The following is a 14,375-nucleotide window of genomic DNA, read 5'->3' on the forward strand; positions in this document are numbered from 1 at the left end:
GCCAGCATCGTGGAACTGCTGGTCTCTGGAACAACCAGAACGCTGCGTGCCTGACGCAGGCTTGGCGCTTCAAGTCAGGCGAAAAATTAATTGGAACAAAGCTGTGTAAAAACACATTAAATGGAACCATCTTGTCTGTCCGCTAACACTGATCTGGAATTTAGGTAACTTTTTAAAGTTTTGGAAAACCATGATAACCAGCAGTTTCAAAAAGCCTTTGAAGTATCCCATTTTTACACCATAATTCAATAGATACAGCAGGTTGCAAAAACCATGTTCAGACACTCAAGCCTCCTTTGAAAGGACATCATTACTTACCCAGAACTGGAAGACGGTAATACAACGTCTTACCATAATCACAAGTAATTAAGAGGGATGTGGGGAAGACAGAATTGAAAAAGAAGCCTGCTTTTATGACTGCTTTTGTTAACAGAAAGAAAAATGAGTACTTTCTTTGTGCAGTCCTTGTTGCTCTTGAGTTAAAAAAAACAATACAAAACAAAGAAGTGCACTCTAGAATAAATCCTTAAATGAATCCCTTCAGGTAACCGAATTATTTTTTAGATACACACAATACTGCATTAGAAAAAGACGACCTAAAAGTGATGAGACTGAAAATATCCAGTATTCAAAGGACCTGTTGCATCCTAGACACCCTCTGGAAAAGTCCATCTGCAAAACTAAAACACGTTATCACTGCTTCATTTAGACTCGGCGTACTTGTTGCACTTCTAAAACCTAGAGGCGTAGAAAATACAGAAGGAAGTGCTTTTAAAAACATTTGCTTCAGGACAAAGAAATCACATCTCTGCTACTGCAGCAAACATTACTGGAAAAAGCACTATTGTTATTCCTGGGAGGAATCAGGCCGGAGAGCTGCAATTAGAGGGGGGGGGGGGGAGAAAAAAAGAAAAAAAAAAGCTAATTGACATGTTTTCCAGACAGAAATGCATTTTTAGTTCAGCTTGTCTATATTTTATGCAATGATACTCCTATAGGGATAGGAGTAAAACTATGTATTATTAGTGTTATACAATTGAAGAAAACCAAACCCCAGTGCATAATGGTATAAGAAAATTGATCCAGAATAGCAAAGGGAAAAGTAGCAAGTTCCCCATATTGACCACAATTTAGACATAAATATACTTTTTTTCCATATCACAAATGGAATAATTTGGATTGTAATCTTTCCTAATATTCTTATTTTAAAGATTTGACTGAGCAAGCATGAGGGTCATTAGGTTCAACTCTGGATCTCTCGTGTCAAGAGTGGCAACAGTGTTAGTCCCCTACTTTCTGCGTAAGTGTTGGAGGGGACCCCCCAACCCCCCCAATAAACCCCGCCAAGAATACAAGTTTCCAAATTGCACAAAATGTTTATTGTTAGTCTAGTACATTCAATATCATATTGACTAGAATACAGTAATTCAAAATATTTTTGGCGAATTGAAATTTTTAAAAAACCATTTCAAACACTCCAAAAAGCAATGCCATGAAAAATTAACTTAAAATTAAAACAAACATATTCAAGCAACAGTTTCACTTTTGACTACAGAAAACTTCTACATGTATTTTAGTGGTTTTAACAGTACTGCATTTAAACAAAATATATGAACTCACAAAAAGTGGAAAATATTAAAATAGACACAATGTTAAAAAACTGAGGCATCCAGATGTGTGAGACTGTTGTACTAGGAATTACCCGCCCAGTTGTTCCATTTGTTCTCTTTTGGGGCAGTTAACTAGTCTGCCGTAGTGGTGCCATTTCTCCAATCACCTCCTAACACCATACAGCAATTCTTCAATGCCTTGAAATTAAAGTTTGTCCCTCCTGTAAATTCCGTATATAAATGTATATATTCTAAAATATGCAACCCACTGGCAAATTTAGGTGCAGTATTAAACGGTACCTTGAAAAACATCCCTATCTTGCTACTTATTGTTTGCAGACAGGCAATATCCAGAACAAGATCTGAAAAAGGCAACACGTTTTGGTTTTGTTTTTAAATACTGACATGAAAAACTGAGTAAATTAGAAAAAGGATAAAGTCAATCTTAATATAAGACATTCATTATATAGTGGGACAGGATACAATTAGTGGACAAACAGAATTACAATGACTCTTCTACATCTGGTCATTTAATGCACGTGTTCTACAATCATGACTTGCTACCACATTTGGTTTTCCTGTACAGAAAGACAGCAATACAATTAAAGACCAGTTTTACTCTGTGTTAAGTCCCAACATGACGAGTGACACCACAGGAAGTTCTTCAAGCTCTCCTCCCTGAAAGGCTGCTCTTGCGAAGAACCAATAACCTTGAATTCAAAGCGGTCAGCGATTGCTCTGTACCTGCTGCTCTGACCAGGAGTTCCCAACAGAACAGCCCCAACGAAAATTGGTGGGAGCAGGTTCTGTTGGCCAGTTGAAATCCCTTTGAAAATCCAAGCCTTAATATTACAGCACCGATATGTGTGTACAGATTCTGGAGAAATGACTGACTCTCTGGTATGGATAGCGGGGTATTAGCTGTCCATCTTCCTTAATAGTGCCGAGCCTTGATAAGTCAGCTTTCATCCAAACTGCTGCCTGGCTGGGCAGCACGGAGCAGAATTGGGAATCTCGAGGAGAAAAATCACGTTAACTATTTCTTTTAAAGCACTTCATTTCCATCATGGATAAAGCCAAATTAAGGTGCTGTTTAAGTGGTACTATAGATGAGCAGAATACTATCATGTTAAAACTCAGCAGAATCACATTTAGATTTTAGCTCATAAAAGTGGTTATTACAATTACACTTGTAATACAACCTTTGGAAGAGGTACAATGTTTGCTTGTCAGTACAGTATGTGGAATGTAACTATTTCTTGCAAGATTTTGCAACATGAGTAACTGCATAGATGACAGTTGTGTGTTTTCAGTTCAATAAATGTACTTTTAAAGTTTACAAAAAACACAAAAAGTTTCTATAAAAGTCACATTATACCAAGATAATGAGTGGTAAAAGTAGATTATTTGTCTGTGATTCATGTTTAATAAATGACTAGAGGAAAGGTGATAGAAACCAATTTCAAATCAAGAGAGTTACATTTTTGCTATTGCACTGACTTCACCGTTTGAATCACTAATTTAGAAAAATTCACATAGTTAAAAATTGTAAAATTAAACTAGAATACAAAATTTATTTGTAAACATCAGGTAGCCAGTTCTACTAACATGGAATGGATTCTTGGTACTGCAGTACAGTATCTTGGTTATTTACAGCACTTGCCGTATGATGGGCAATTGCAGGACACATACAACATCAGTTCACAGTAATTGTGTTCAGAGAACTATCAAAGTCAGTGCAGTTTTTCTGTGCAATTTTCCAATTTCTCCGAATTCCTTAAGTCAAATAATACTGTTACAGAGGCCAAGTGCAGATTTTTTTTTTTATATATATATATCATAAGTGACGAATTATGTCTGCAGGACTTCTGTAAAGGTACTTCCAAATGGCATAGTAATGAACAGCAGCTGCTGTGGCCACAAATATGTGCCAGATGGCATGGGCAAACGGAATGACTCCATCGCTCTTGAAGAACACCACACCCAGACAATATATCAAGCCTCCCCAGGCAACCTCCTGAAGTCCATCGGTGTTGCTCTGTCAATTAACAAGGAAAGATTAGGGATGGGGTGTAAAGGAGGGAAAGGGTATTTTACACACAAAATACAAAGTGCTTTCCCCCCAGGAAAAGAAAGCTGGCTGTCAACTCAGAACATCTTGGGTGTGACAGATGGACAAGTGAGAAACCCAGTATATTTATATTACACTTTGTGAAATATATAATAATCTATTTATATAATATGTCTCCACAGCACTATAGAAGTAAGAGAGGGATAACTCAAGAATTAAGACAAGTTGGATGTTTTGCTTCACGCTCATTAGCAGAGCGAACAAACGCAGAGAAAAAGAAAACCACATTACTGTGCATAAGCGTGAGTGTAATGCAACTCCTACTCACTGGATGAAGCATCCAGCAAGGTGTTGGTGTAGCACAACATTCACAAGGAACAGTTAAGGCATTACCTTGTAGAGGTGTCAGATTTATACTGGCAGCAGAGAGGGTTATTCATAGTTATTTAAAATGTGTAAATATAAATAAATAATAGTCAAAGTTTTGAGGTGGACAAGACAGAGCAGGATGCTTTACAGATGCACCAAGAAATCTTTTTTTAAAAAAAAAAAAAAAAAAGCCAGTTGCTGAGAGATCAAGTATCCCAGATACGGTGCATCAGTTTGATACAGTTCAACTACTAAACTTTTCAATTTTCCCCTGCTTCACTGATAAAAAGAATCCTCTAGTAAGAGACAAAACCTTCTAGCTTTGTTGCCCCTAAGTAATTTTGAAAGGGGTAAGAGTCAATTTACTTCCCCCACCTTGGTCCAAAACACAGCATCAATTGATCAGATTTTCCAGAGAGCTCTTGCATATACCAAGAAAAAGAACAACGTGTTATCAGAAGTCCATTGCACTTTCATAAAGAAAAAACTTCTTTCCCCAATCTGTAAGTGGTAAGTGGGCATTAAGTAAGTTGATAAATAGTAATATCTAGAAACATTCTTCAACAGGCTAAGGTACTTCACATCTTTACCATTTTTACTCAAAAGGAAGTAATTGAATTGTTATGTCCGATATCCTTTCAGAAGTGAGGGTCTTCAGAAGTGGAGTTTGGAACCTAACCTCTTTTTATCTAGACCCTGTGGCCGAGATTCAGCAAAACAAGGTAGCATTTCCTTGAAATGTAAACTATGAACTCAAAATATAACTGACTATATTTGGTTCTTCTGCAGAGAACATTTACAGTTATGGTGGCCTAAAATTAACATCTTTTCAGAAGAAAGATTGCTGCACTGGAACTCAAGCTAGTTATAAAAGGAAAGTTTGTATGTTTGTAATGTTAATAGTCACATTTCTTACCATGGATGTCACTACCAGAGCAGGAGAAAATCCCATCGCTAAATAGAAAAAGAGCTCAACAATCTTATACCTAAAAAGGAACGATTCGAGTCATGTAAGGAGGTGTACAAGAGGATGAACATTTCCTTCAACAGTAAAGAAAATATTTTAAATTTTATGTTAGCATGGGTCCGTTTAACTATTCAGAAAGCTTTCTGTGCAGATAAATAACCAGTGTTTTATGACAAAAATAAAGCTAGTATTTATCTCTGCATTGTACAGTTGCAGGCAATACCTTCTTCTCTAAATACTGCCTAGATGCATTCATTTGCATTAAGTACTAGTGAGAATAAAACATTGAGACAACTTATATTTTCTTATTTGACAAGAACCTCAGTAGCTCATCTCCAAAACAAAGAAGTTGGGTCTTCCTCCCTGAGGATAAGTAATGAAAGCAGGCTCAAGAATTCAGATCTGAAACTCAAGGACTCACATCTCAAAACAAAAATATACACAACGCTACATAAATTGGGGGTGCAAGAAAGCCATCATTTCAACTGGTTTCTTACCCTACCCACTTGCACCCCTGCTTTCTTGTAGCAAAAGTTTTAAAAGTGGATACTTCCCTCCCAGCCCTTTAAGAGAAGACAACAATATAGCCTAAAGACATGTTATGACAGGGTGAATACAATTATCTTCTGACAAGATGTAAGTTTGCGTCATTCTCATCACATATTTTCACTCTTTCAAAGCTCTTATTTCAATGTGTGAAAGGCTGGATAGGAACACTCAGAAAGCAAGAAAAAGCCCCACCCCACCTTTTAATTTCAGTTTAAAGTTAAATGCAAATAATAATTCTTACTTTTCATGGTAGAGAAATACATAAATGGTTCCTCCAGCAGCCATCAGCCAGATAAACCAACGCATGTGAGATGCTAGAGGCCCAAGCTCACGTAGATTTAACCTGGAGGTACAAAGATTTCGAGACAAAAGTGATGAAATGGACTGTACTGGGTCCACAGGAGTACTGTGGACTCAGTACCACCATACTGAGTGACACAAGAGTAGTAGGGCTTGATAAAAATAAATAAATATTCAGAGCTATAACTTAGGCATGACGTGGGAGAAGACTCTTGGACATTCTATACACAGAGAGGCAGAAGGTGTGTTTGCATTGATGTGAAGGAAGCATAAACTGGGGTATGTGGAATATAAATTACTTTCTGCTGAATACTGCTTTCTGTTCAGCAAATCCCAGGAGATTACATTATGCTGCATTTCACAATGCAGAATGTGGTCAACTGCATCTAAGAAGATACCTATAGATTTTGGAAAGCCGCAATGATAAACTGTTTACATTGGAAAAAGCTCTAATTCTGAAGCTGCGCTTCTGATTTCTTACCATGGTGCATATGATGCCGCAATAAAGACATAGATCATCATTCTGTCACACATGTGAAAGCAATGCTCCATGGTCCTAGTAAGAGAGAGAACAAGTCACCAAGACAGATTTTTGGAAAGATTTTTGTATCATCTTAGTTTCCTGACACACTTTGGAATTACTTTGGGGAAAATACCCTCAGCTCCATAACCTCTTGAAAACATTTGGAAGACTGTCCAGCTGACTTCAACTTCAGGAGGTCATAAGCGAGACACGTAGGAGATGAGCACTCCTCCATTCCTCTCCCCTTCTCCACCCCATTGTACATCCTGCTTTCTGGCAAGGAGGCAGAAAGCTGTCACATCAACTCCACCTAATCCAGAAACTGTTACTATTCAGTGACTGCTGAATCCAATTTACGGCCCAGGATTATATAGGAGTCATAATGGGACAAAAAAAAAAAAAAAAAAAATTTTTAAAAATAATCACATCTTAGTTTTGCTATTGCTGCCTTGCTTTCAAGGAGGCTTTCTGCTAGTTAGCTGCATATTGTATTATAATTCTCTTGGCAAACTCTGTGTTCCTCAAAGTATTTGAGCGTGCCATATACTCCCAGTGTTCTCATTTCTGCAATGGGATTATATCCACCACTCGCTTAGATTATGTTTTTCCCATTCAACTTCTGGATTAAGAGCCACTAGGGCCTAGAAAAACACATATTTTCTTTGCAAAAAAAGCAGCTGACATTAAAGTTTGTTCATATATGAGCTTGGCACACTATTTCTTCTAACAGAATCAAGGGTGGTTTTTTCATGATTCAGTAACACGGTACCACTCCAGCCTTCTGTAAAATCATGTTTTTACCTGAGAAACACAATGGAAAAACATCACAGAACATGAAAATAAAACATCTTATAGTGATACCTTAAGTGACTCTTTTTCCAAGAAACGATATGAAATACTGTGGAGACAATGAAGAGTGCACAGAGCCCCATGCCATACATCCATGCTGTTATCTTTTCCCATCGATCATCAGAAAGCCGGTGGAGAAGGGCACTACCCACAATCGCAGGAACAATGAGGAACTAAGAAAACAAAAGGCCATTGTTAAGTCTTTACTGGCAGCCAGCGTAGTACCACCCACAGTACAGCAACAGCAGGGCAGATAAAACTGCAGTATGCCCCATATAAGACCATATGTACAACATCTGATGGCACACTCCTAACTGGAGCAAGTTTTCCATTTAGTTGTATGTTGACACACAAGCGTCAAGACTTCAACAACGTCTCAGACAACTAGGTTATACCTGTTTGCGATAAATTTCTCCTCATGTGCTATTAGGCTAGGTTACTAGCTCCTCTAACCATGACCCAAAATCAGACAAACAAAAGAATCTGCAAAGTCTTAGCAGTGTTTTTATTTTCACATTCTGCTTTGCATTTTTAAAAAGTTTTGATATTACTCTAGGCTTGGATCTAAACCACAGGACAGACCAAAATAAACTTAAGTCCCAAATGAAAAGAGAAAGCATTTGGAAGCATGCAGTTAAGTAGAAGACAAGAGAATTAAGCAAAGGCTTTGCAGAACTTGGGTTTTAGATATCATAAATTAGATGCAAACTTCTTTTATGAGTAGACTCTTAATGCACAAAGATTATGTTCTTCTAATGCAGCATATCCAAGTCTGTTTTCCTTACCACCTCCCTCTCAAGCAGCTTTAATTCACATCTTCCAAAACAACCACTGTTAAAACATCATGATGGAATTAGCAGGCTCACATGAAGTATCTAAGAAGTGGGCTGCAGGCTTCATACACATTTAAAACTATACTCCTTTCCAGAATAAATTACATCATATACCTTTGTCGCATTCAGAAAAAAACAAACTAGGAAAAAAACAGGTGGCGGGGAGGGGGAGGGAAGCATGTCCAACAAGTATTTAAAGAAAAAAAACCTGCTGGCTCAGACATTTCTACGTGTCTCCCTCCACCATGAAGGTATATCTTTGTCAGCCTTCTAAGTTAAAAATGCTGCACAAGTTCCCTTCCAGGCCCCACGATGTATCTTAAGATGTTAATTTGTTCACTTGAATTGTAAATAAGCTTCATAGGTTAAGTTCTTCGCAGTTTAACCCAAGTCTCACATGCTAAACAATAAAGCTAGGAACAAGCAATGTTTAAACAAATCTGGCAACTCTGCTTTGCATTACAGGTTTGATAGCTTAAGAGTGCGAAGTTCTGGTCTAGCCTGCGCTGTCTTTGTCCTTTATCTGCTTACAGACTAGAAGAAATTGAGGCTCTGATCACAGCTACAGTGCAGAAGATGCAGAGCAGACTGAATGACTCTGAAAAGTAGTTGGTTAATCCAAAGACTTAAAAAAACCAACCAACCAAACAAAAAAAAGTGGCTTTTACTTCTGGCTTTTGAAGTACATCAACTGTAGCTTCATTACTACTGTATTTTCTTCCTTTTTGCAAAATTTAGTACTTTTACACCAAAAGCTGTAGAGACATGGAAATGAAAGGTATAGTATTCCTATATCCGCAGTATTTGGACCAGAGGTGAAAACGCTTTCTGAGTTTCGTAATGAGACTATGGAAGTTGACCTCATGCACTTTAAGGCCAAAAATAGTCTGCAAGTCTGGCTTCTCATTTATCACAAACCATAAATTTCCATATACATATCCTGGACAACCCCCAAACTCAAGAAAGGTTAAAGTGTTTCACTCCTCAGGAGATTAGTCACTCCTGTTTTCCCACATATGGCATACAGTTTAAAGTGTGGCTGAAGCCCTTGAGACAGCAACGAACTGGTTAGATGTGGCAGTTTTTGCAGGACATGGGAAGATACTAAGCTCCAGAAATAGTTTTCTAGCCATGTTTCTTTAAGCTGTGCAGTCACGCTGTATCCACATTCATCAGTTTCCTTCCCGATTTCTAGTGCAAATTTCAGTTTTGACTAAACTTGACAGAGAACTAAAAGGTTTCGGAGAGATTATGTACCCACAAGTATCGTGAACACAAGTACTAGGTAAAATAGCAAATCCCCACTAATTCCCTACTAAAAGCCTGGGCATGAGCTGCGCAGAGATTCTGCCTGGAGCTCCAGTTGAGACCATTTTATAGGAAGGAACACCTCTTTGGAAACTAGATTTAGATATTACACAGAACTTGCCTTTCTTACACAGATACCCCAGCTTTTTTACTAAAATAAATATTTCACAAGTTAAGCTATGATGTGTAATGCTCAAATGGGGCAACACAGAGTTTGATGCCAATCACTTTTTCCAGTAATTATCGTATATAAAGTTAGAGGGTTAAAACAAATAAGCAATTTTCTTATCACCTCTTTCTTTGCACCTTCAGAATGAAGAATGCAGCTACAAGTGAATACATGATGAAGACCTGAATTAATCTCTTTTCTGCCTTGTCCTGGCTCTAAAGAATAATTCTGCTTCTCACAGGGAACAGCACTATACTTCCATGAGAAGGATTTATTGTTTTTTCTAAGTATTCTATTTGGAAACACTTTCCCTCTGTGCCTGATATGCATCATGGGAACAGTTACACTAAACAAGAGATGTTTTATTACTCTTTTTCTGACCAAAAATAGCTAGATTAAAGACAAAATCCAGAAATGATACTCTGCTCTTCCAGCCAACTGGATAAAAGTTCTTTAGATACTAATGCCATAATAGATAACATATGATACAATGGACTTCATTATATCTCACATCCATCTTACAAAAGAAATATAACGCTTTAGTCAACAAAACAAGGCGGATTTTCCCATGTTAATTTGAAAAAAATCTCTAGCGCAAGAACTGCATTTTAATCTTCAGAATGGAGAAGCAATCAATCAGTCCTTTAAAAGGAAGGGTATTTACCAAAAAAGTAGTCAAAGAGTCAGAACTAATAGAATGAGTGTGACTGTGCCGTGTCATTTTACAGCAATGACATAGCATTTAAGTTGCCAGCATTTCTAGTAAAAAAACCCAAAACCCAAAAAAACTAGCTACAAGTCACAAAAAGCTTTGCTTCTTTCAGCATGAAGTGTGACTCTTCCAAATCAGTATTGTTAAACCCAGAAATTTAAGGTACTGTGAACAAACCCAGAACCATGATACTCCAATCTACTAATTTTAGCACCTTTATTAATACTTGCTAAATCAGAAACGGGGCTGGTAGAGCAATTTACAGAACAAGAGAGTAGGCAACAGTTTCACTAAGTTTTGTAGAGAAATGTCAGAAAAAAAATGAGAACATGAAGTTACAAACCCCTTTGCAATAAGGAGGAAGACAAAGGATTAAAATGTATTTATTTACAGGTATAGGCAGGAATCTTCAAGAAGAGACTTGGGCACAACCCCCATACGATGTATTTTGGGAAACTGACTACCACAACTCCTACTGTCACAAATAGCAGCCACTGCAAAAAGCCTTAAGGCACAAAGAAAGATGCTGAAACAGTAAGCTGTAAACCTGATCAGGCGTACTTCAGGGAAATTACACTCTGGTTACTACCTTGCAGTAAAGTATCCTGTATCTTCCATCTACCTGGGGTTGCTTAGGATACTGGTATATTGGTCAGTATTTTATCTGTATGCTTTCTATATTTCTGTAGGCAATATCTCCCATAGAGATGTTCAAAATTTTTGCTTTCGTATGTAACATTCATGCCCAATTAAGTTATTTTCTTTGCACACAAGGCTATGCACGTCTTGTAGTCAGCAACAATGACCTTTGATGCACAAGCCACTGTAGCAAAGCACGGCGTTATTGTTTGCAATCTCGCGTGCCTTTCTTTGAGAGGGAAATGTTAACAGCATAAGATGGTCCCTATACTTCCTCTTTGGCAAGGAAGACAATGGAAAGATCAACAAAGCAGCCAAAAATCACATGTGACACTTAGAGGGAACCACGAAGGACTATGTCCATCTCAAACTGCCTGCTCCAGGAGTGTAGTCCTGAAGCCAAGTACAGTGCCTCCCTACTCATCAATTTTCTCTTCTCAAATAAGGAGACAAGCATCGTGGAGGGGGAAGCATACTGGCAACTCGGGCTGTGCAATACACAGAACAGAGAAACTGCTAATATCAGTCAGGTAGAACGGAGACTTTTTCATCATAAGAGCCTTTCTGAAATTTTGATGACTCCTCCTTCCATGCTCAAATGGCCTGCTAAATGCTCCAAGCCTCATTTTTTAAATATTTATACTTCTTTCTTCTCTTTTCCACACACTGCACAAACCAAGACTCGAATAGAGAGACTACAACTTATTTTAAGAATAGTTCCTCCTTTTAAGGCAGTTAGAAGAAACTTTTAGAGCAGTATAAAGCAAGCAGTGTCTAAATTCTGAGGTTTTAATACAACAGAGCGTATCTTTTGTCTGGTAAACCTTACATACACTAGAAAGTTTCACGATGAGCCATCTCTCCCCTTAGATTTAGCTTACCTTACAACACAACTCCTGCTTCTCTCATACACTGTTTCCTTCCTGTTCTTCTAAACACAGAGAGCAGTCTTCTCTGTCTCTGTATTCAACTGCTTAGCTGCCCTTCCTGTCTCCTAGTGTCTAAAGACAAGTCAGTGCTTCATTTAAAGCTAAAAAAATCCAAGACATTTTAAATACCCTTACTAGTTGGAAATGTGAAGATGCCTTACTATGCTACACAAAGTTACCTTTTAAGTATTGTCACAAAAAGCTATGCATGGAATTCTGTATCCCCATTTACTGGTTGGGGTTTTTTTTTTGGTTGGGGTTTTTTTTGGTTGTTTTTTTTAAGCAACTGCCTAAACTGACTACTGTGTATTTTTAAGTCAAAAAACAGACGGGATACCTACCGAGGAGTACAGCCATGCTCGTAAAATACAAGTTGACCACTTTATTATGAATACAGCTTTGAAAAAAAAATATATGGAGAACCATTGCTAAACTCTGTTTTGTAGAAATTACATCAATGTCTAATTGAAAACTCATACTGTAATCTAGCAGCAAAGACTCAACCACTTGACCGTCTAACATTTAGTAAAACAGCCTGTAACACAGAGGAGAAGCAAGCATCCCCCCCAGCTTTTTCTGTATAATCCACTGTGCTTCCCCAGATTAGATTCCTATTTCAAGGCTTTAAATTTTGATTAGAAGTTATTTATTGCATGCAATTTTATTTAAGGAGTAACAATCCCTCTTTTATACTACACTTTAGTTTCTTCCAAAGGGTATGTTAATATTGCATATCCCCAAGCTGTTAACAGTTCTTGGTAGGTTTTAGCACGTAGCTTGACTGTTCAGAAAGTAATTACACAGCTTCACCAGAATCTGTAGCATACCAGAAAATACTGATATGACATCTTGGCTGTAACCTACTGCTAACAGACAGGAATAAGACATGCCTGTTTTTCAACTAGATGAAGGCTAGAATTGCTAAGGACTACAGCAACGTCTGCCAGATATTTTGAAATCTAAGTTTTTGGCCAGAGTAAACAAGATTTGTACAAGGATTATGAGATAAACTACATACTTGTGCTAACTAACAGAATGTTGCTTCATTCTCTAGACAAATGAGCATGTATTTACATAGTGCTGTACATGAGACCCTTGGCTTAAAAACACATAAGCTTCAGTTAGCTTTTCTATATGTAAACCAAGGTGATTCTGTTTTTACTAGCAACACAGAGCTGTATGTTGGTTATTTATAAAACATACACAAAGGATCCTTAAGAACAGCTCTTTCTAGAACTGAAGAGTCCCATGCACTACCTTGAGCATTCGTATCTGTAGCTCACTCAGACACACTGGAGATAAGAGACTGAGGACAAAAAGTCAAACATACTTCAGATGTTTGGAGTTAAACAAGGGACTGAGGAGAAGCACAAGCTGCTTTTATAAAAGGGCAAATGCTATCTTAAAAAACAAACACACACATTTTTAAGTCCTTTTCAAAGTGCTGGACAGCAAATTAAACTTCCCAATTACCCCCCCGCCCCAAACCTGCTTTCCTTATTTTGTATATCGTATATTCAAATCTAGTACGGATCCTTACATTATGAAAATACAGACAGACTAGGACTTTTAGTAGGGCTGTCAGCATTATTAGTGCCTCTTTCAAAATAGCAGATTTCTCAAAGAAGCGATTCATAGATACTAAGTATCCGAACTAAGCCATTCCAGCTCTTCTAGCTAATACCCACATGATAGTCCTATGAAGCGTTCCACTTCTAACATGAATAAATCTTTCTTACACTTGCAGTATACAATTTGTACAATATTATGTCAGCACCGTACTGGGAAATCTGCCTTGCAAGACTAACTAGTATAGGCCTATATTCACTTTACTGTGGTCATCCTTTGACTGGGACAGAGGGAAAACACCTAGTTAAACACATGTAACTTACTTCGGTAGAAAGGAATCTTATGAAGCATCTGGAGCCAGCCATCTAATTAACGTTACATTTTCTGGACTGTTTCTGAAGCTTATACAACAAAACCAGAGAGGTTGTAAATATGGATACACTTGGGCAAAGGGAAGCATTTAGCCATCCAGACCCCCCCAAATTTACCAAAACATCTGTTTAAAAAAAAGAAGAAAAAAAAAAAAAAGAAGGGGAAATGTACTTATGTACTTACTGCATGTGTGTAACAGTTAGCAGCATGTTCATAGCAAGTGGGTTTGTAGCGGCTGTTCGCTGGAGCTGGGTGGTTCATGAACCTGTTGAATAATTAAGAGGTACTTTTAGGAAAGTTAATAAACCATCTCTTTGGAGCGTCATGGAGTACCTCCAACCTAGTAGTGTCAAAAATTATAAGCACAGACATGTTAAAAGTAACTGTTACTTAAATTGTAAGTTCTCGCAGATAAATTCTCTAACAGAAACATATGTTAACTAAATTTCTGTGACTGCCTGTCACAGTGGATGGTTATCTTTAATCAAGGCTTTGCATACAGAACTTCAGACCCCCTCTTTTCCGATGGCTTGGTCAGATGAAGAACGAACTATTTCCTATTTAAATTACATAATATGGACTCAAATTACTCTTGAAATATGGACT

The 14,375-nt window shown here is 37.7% G+C and overlaps 1 protein-coding gene across 4 annotated transcripts in view; it reads right to left on the reverse strand.

Annotated features, from left to right (window-relative positions):
- Nucleotides 1-1,356: 1,356 nt before the first annotated feature.
- Nucleotides 1,357-14,375, reverse strand: part of MMD (monocyte to macrophage differentiation associated) — a 45,944-nt gene continuing 32,925 nt past the window's right edge. For all 4 annotated transcript variants that reach the window (XM_030014775.1, XM_030014777.2, XM_030014776.2 and 1 more), the window contains exons 2-7: nt 13,953-14,034; nt 7,251-7,411; nt 6,348-6,422; nt 5,808-5,909; nt 4,967-5,036; nt 1,357-3,648 (exon numbers count right to left, since the gene is read on the reverse strand). In XM_030014775.1, the coding sequence (XP_029870635.1) occupies nt 3,448-3,648; nt 4,967-5,036; nt 5,808-5,909; nt 6,348-6,422; nt 7,251-7,411; nt 13,953-14,034 (691 nt within the window). In that variant the 3' untranslated portion in view covers nt 1,357-3,447. The remainder of the gene's footprint in view (nt 3,649-4,966; nt 5,037-5,807; nt 5,910-6,347; nt 6,423-7,250; nt 7,412-13,952; nt 14,035-14,375) is intronic.

Source organism: Aquila chrysaetos, chromosome 5 (genome assembly GCF_900496995.4).
Source record: "Aquila chrysaetos chrysaetos chromosome 5, bAquChr1.4, whole genome shotgun sequence".
NCBI classification, from domain to species: Eukaryota; Metazoa; Chordata; class Aves; order Accipitriformes; family Accipitridae; genus Aquila; species Aquila chrysaetos.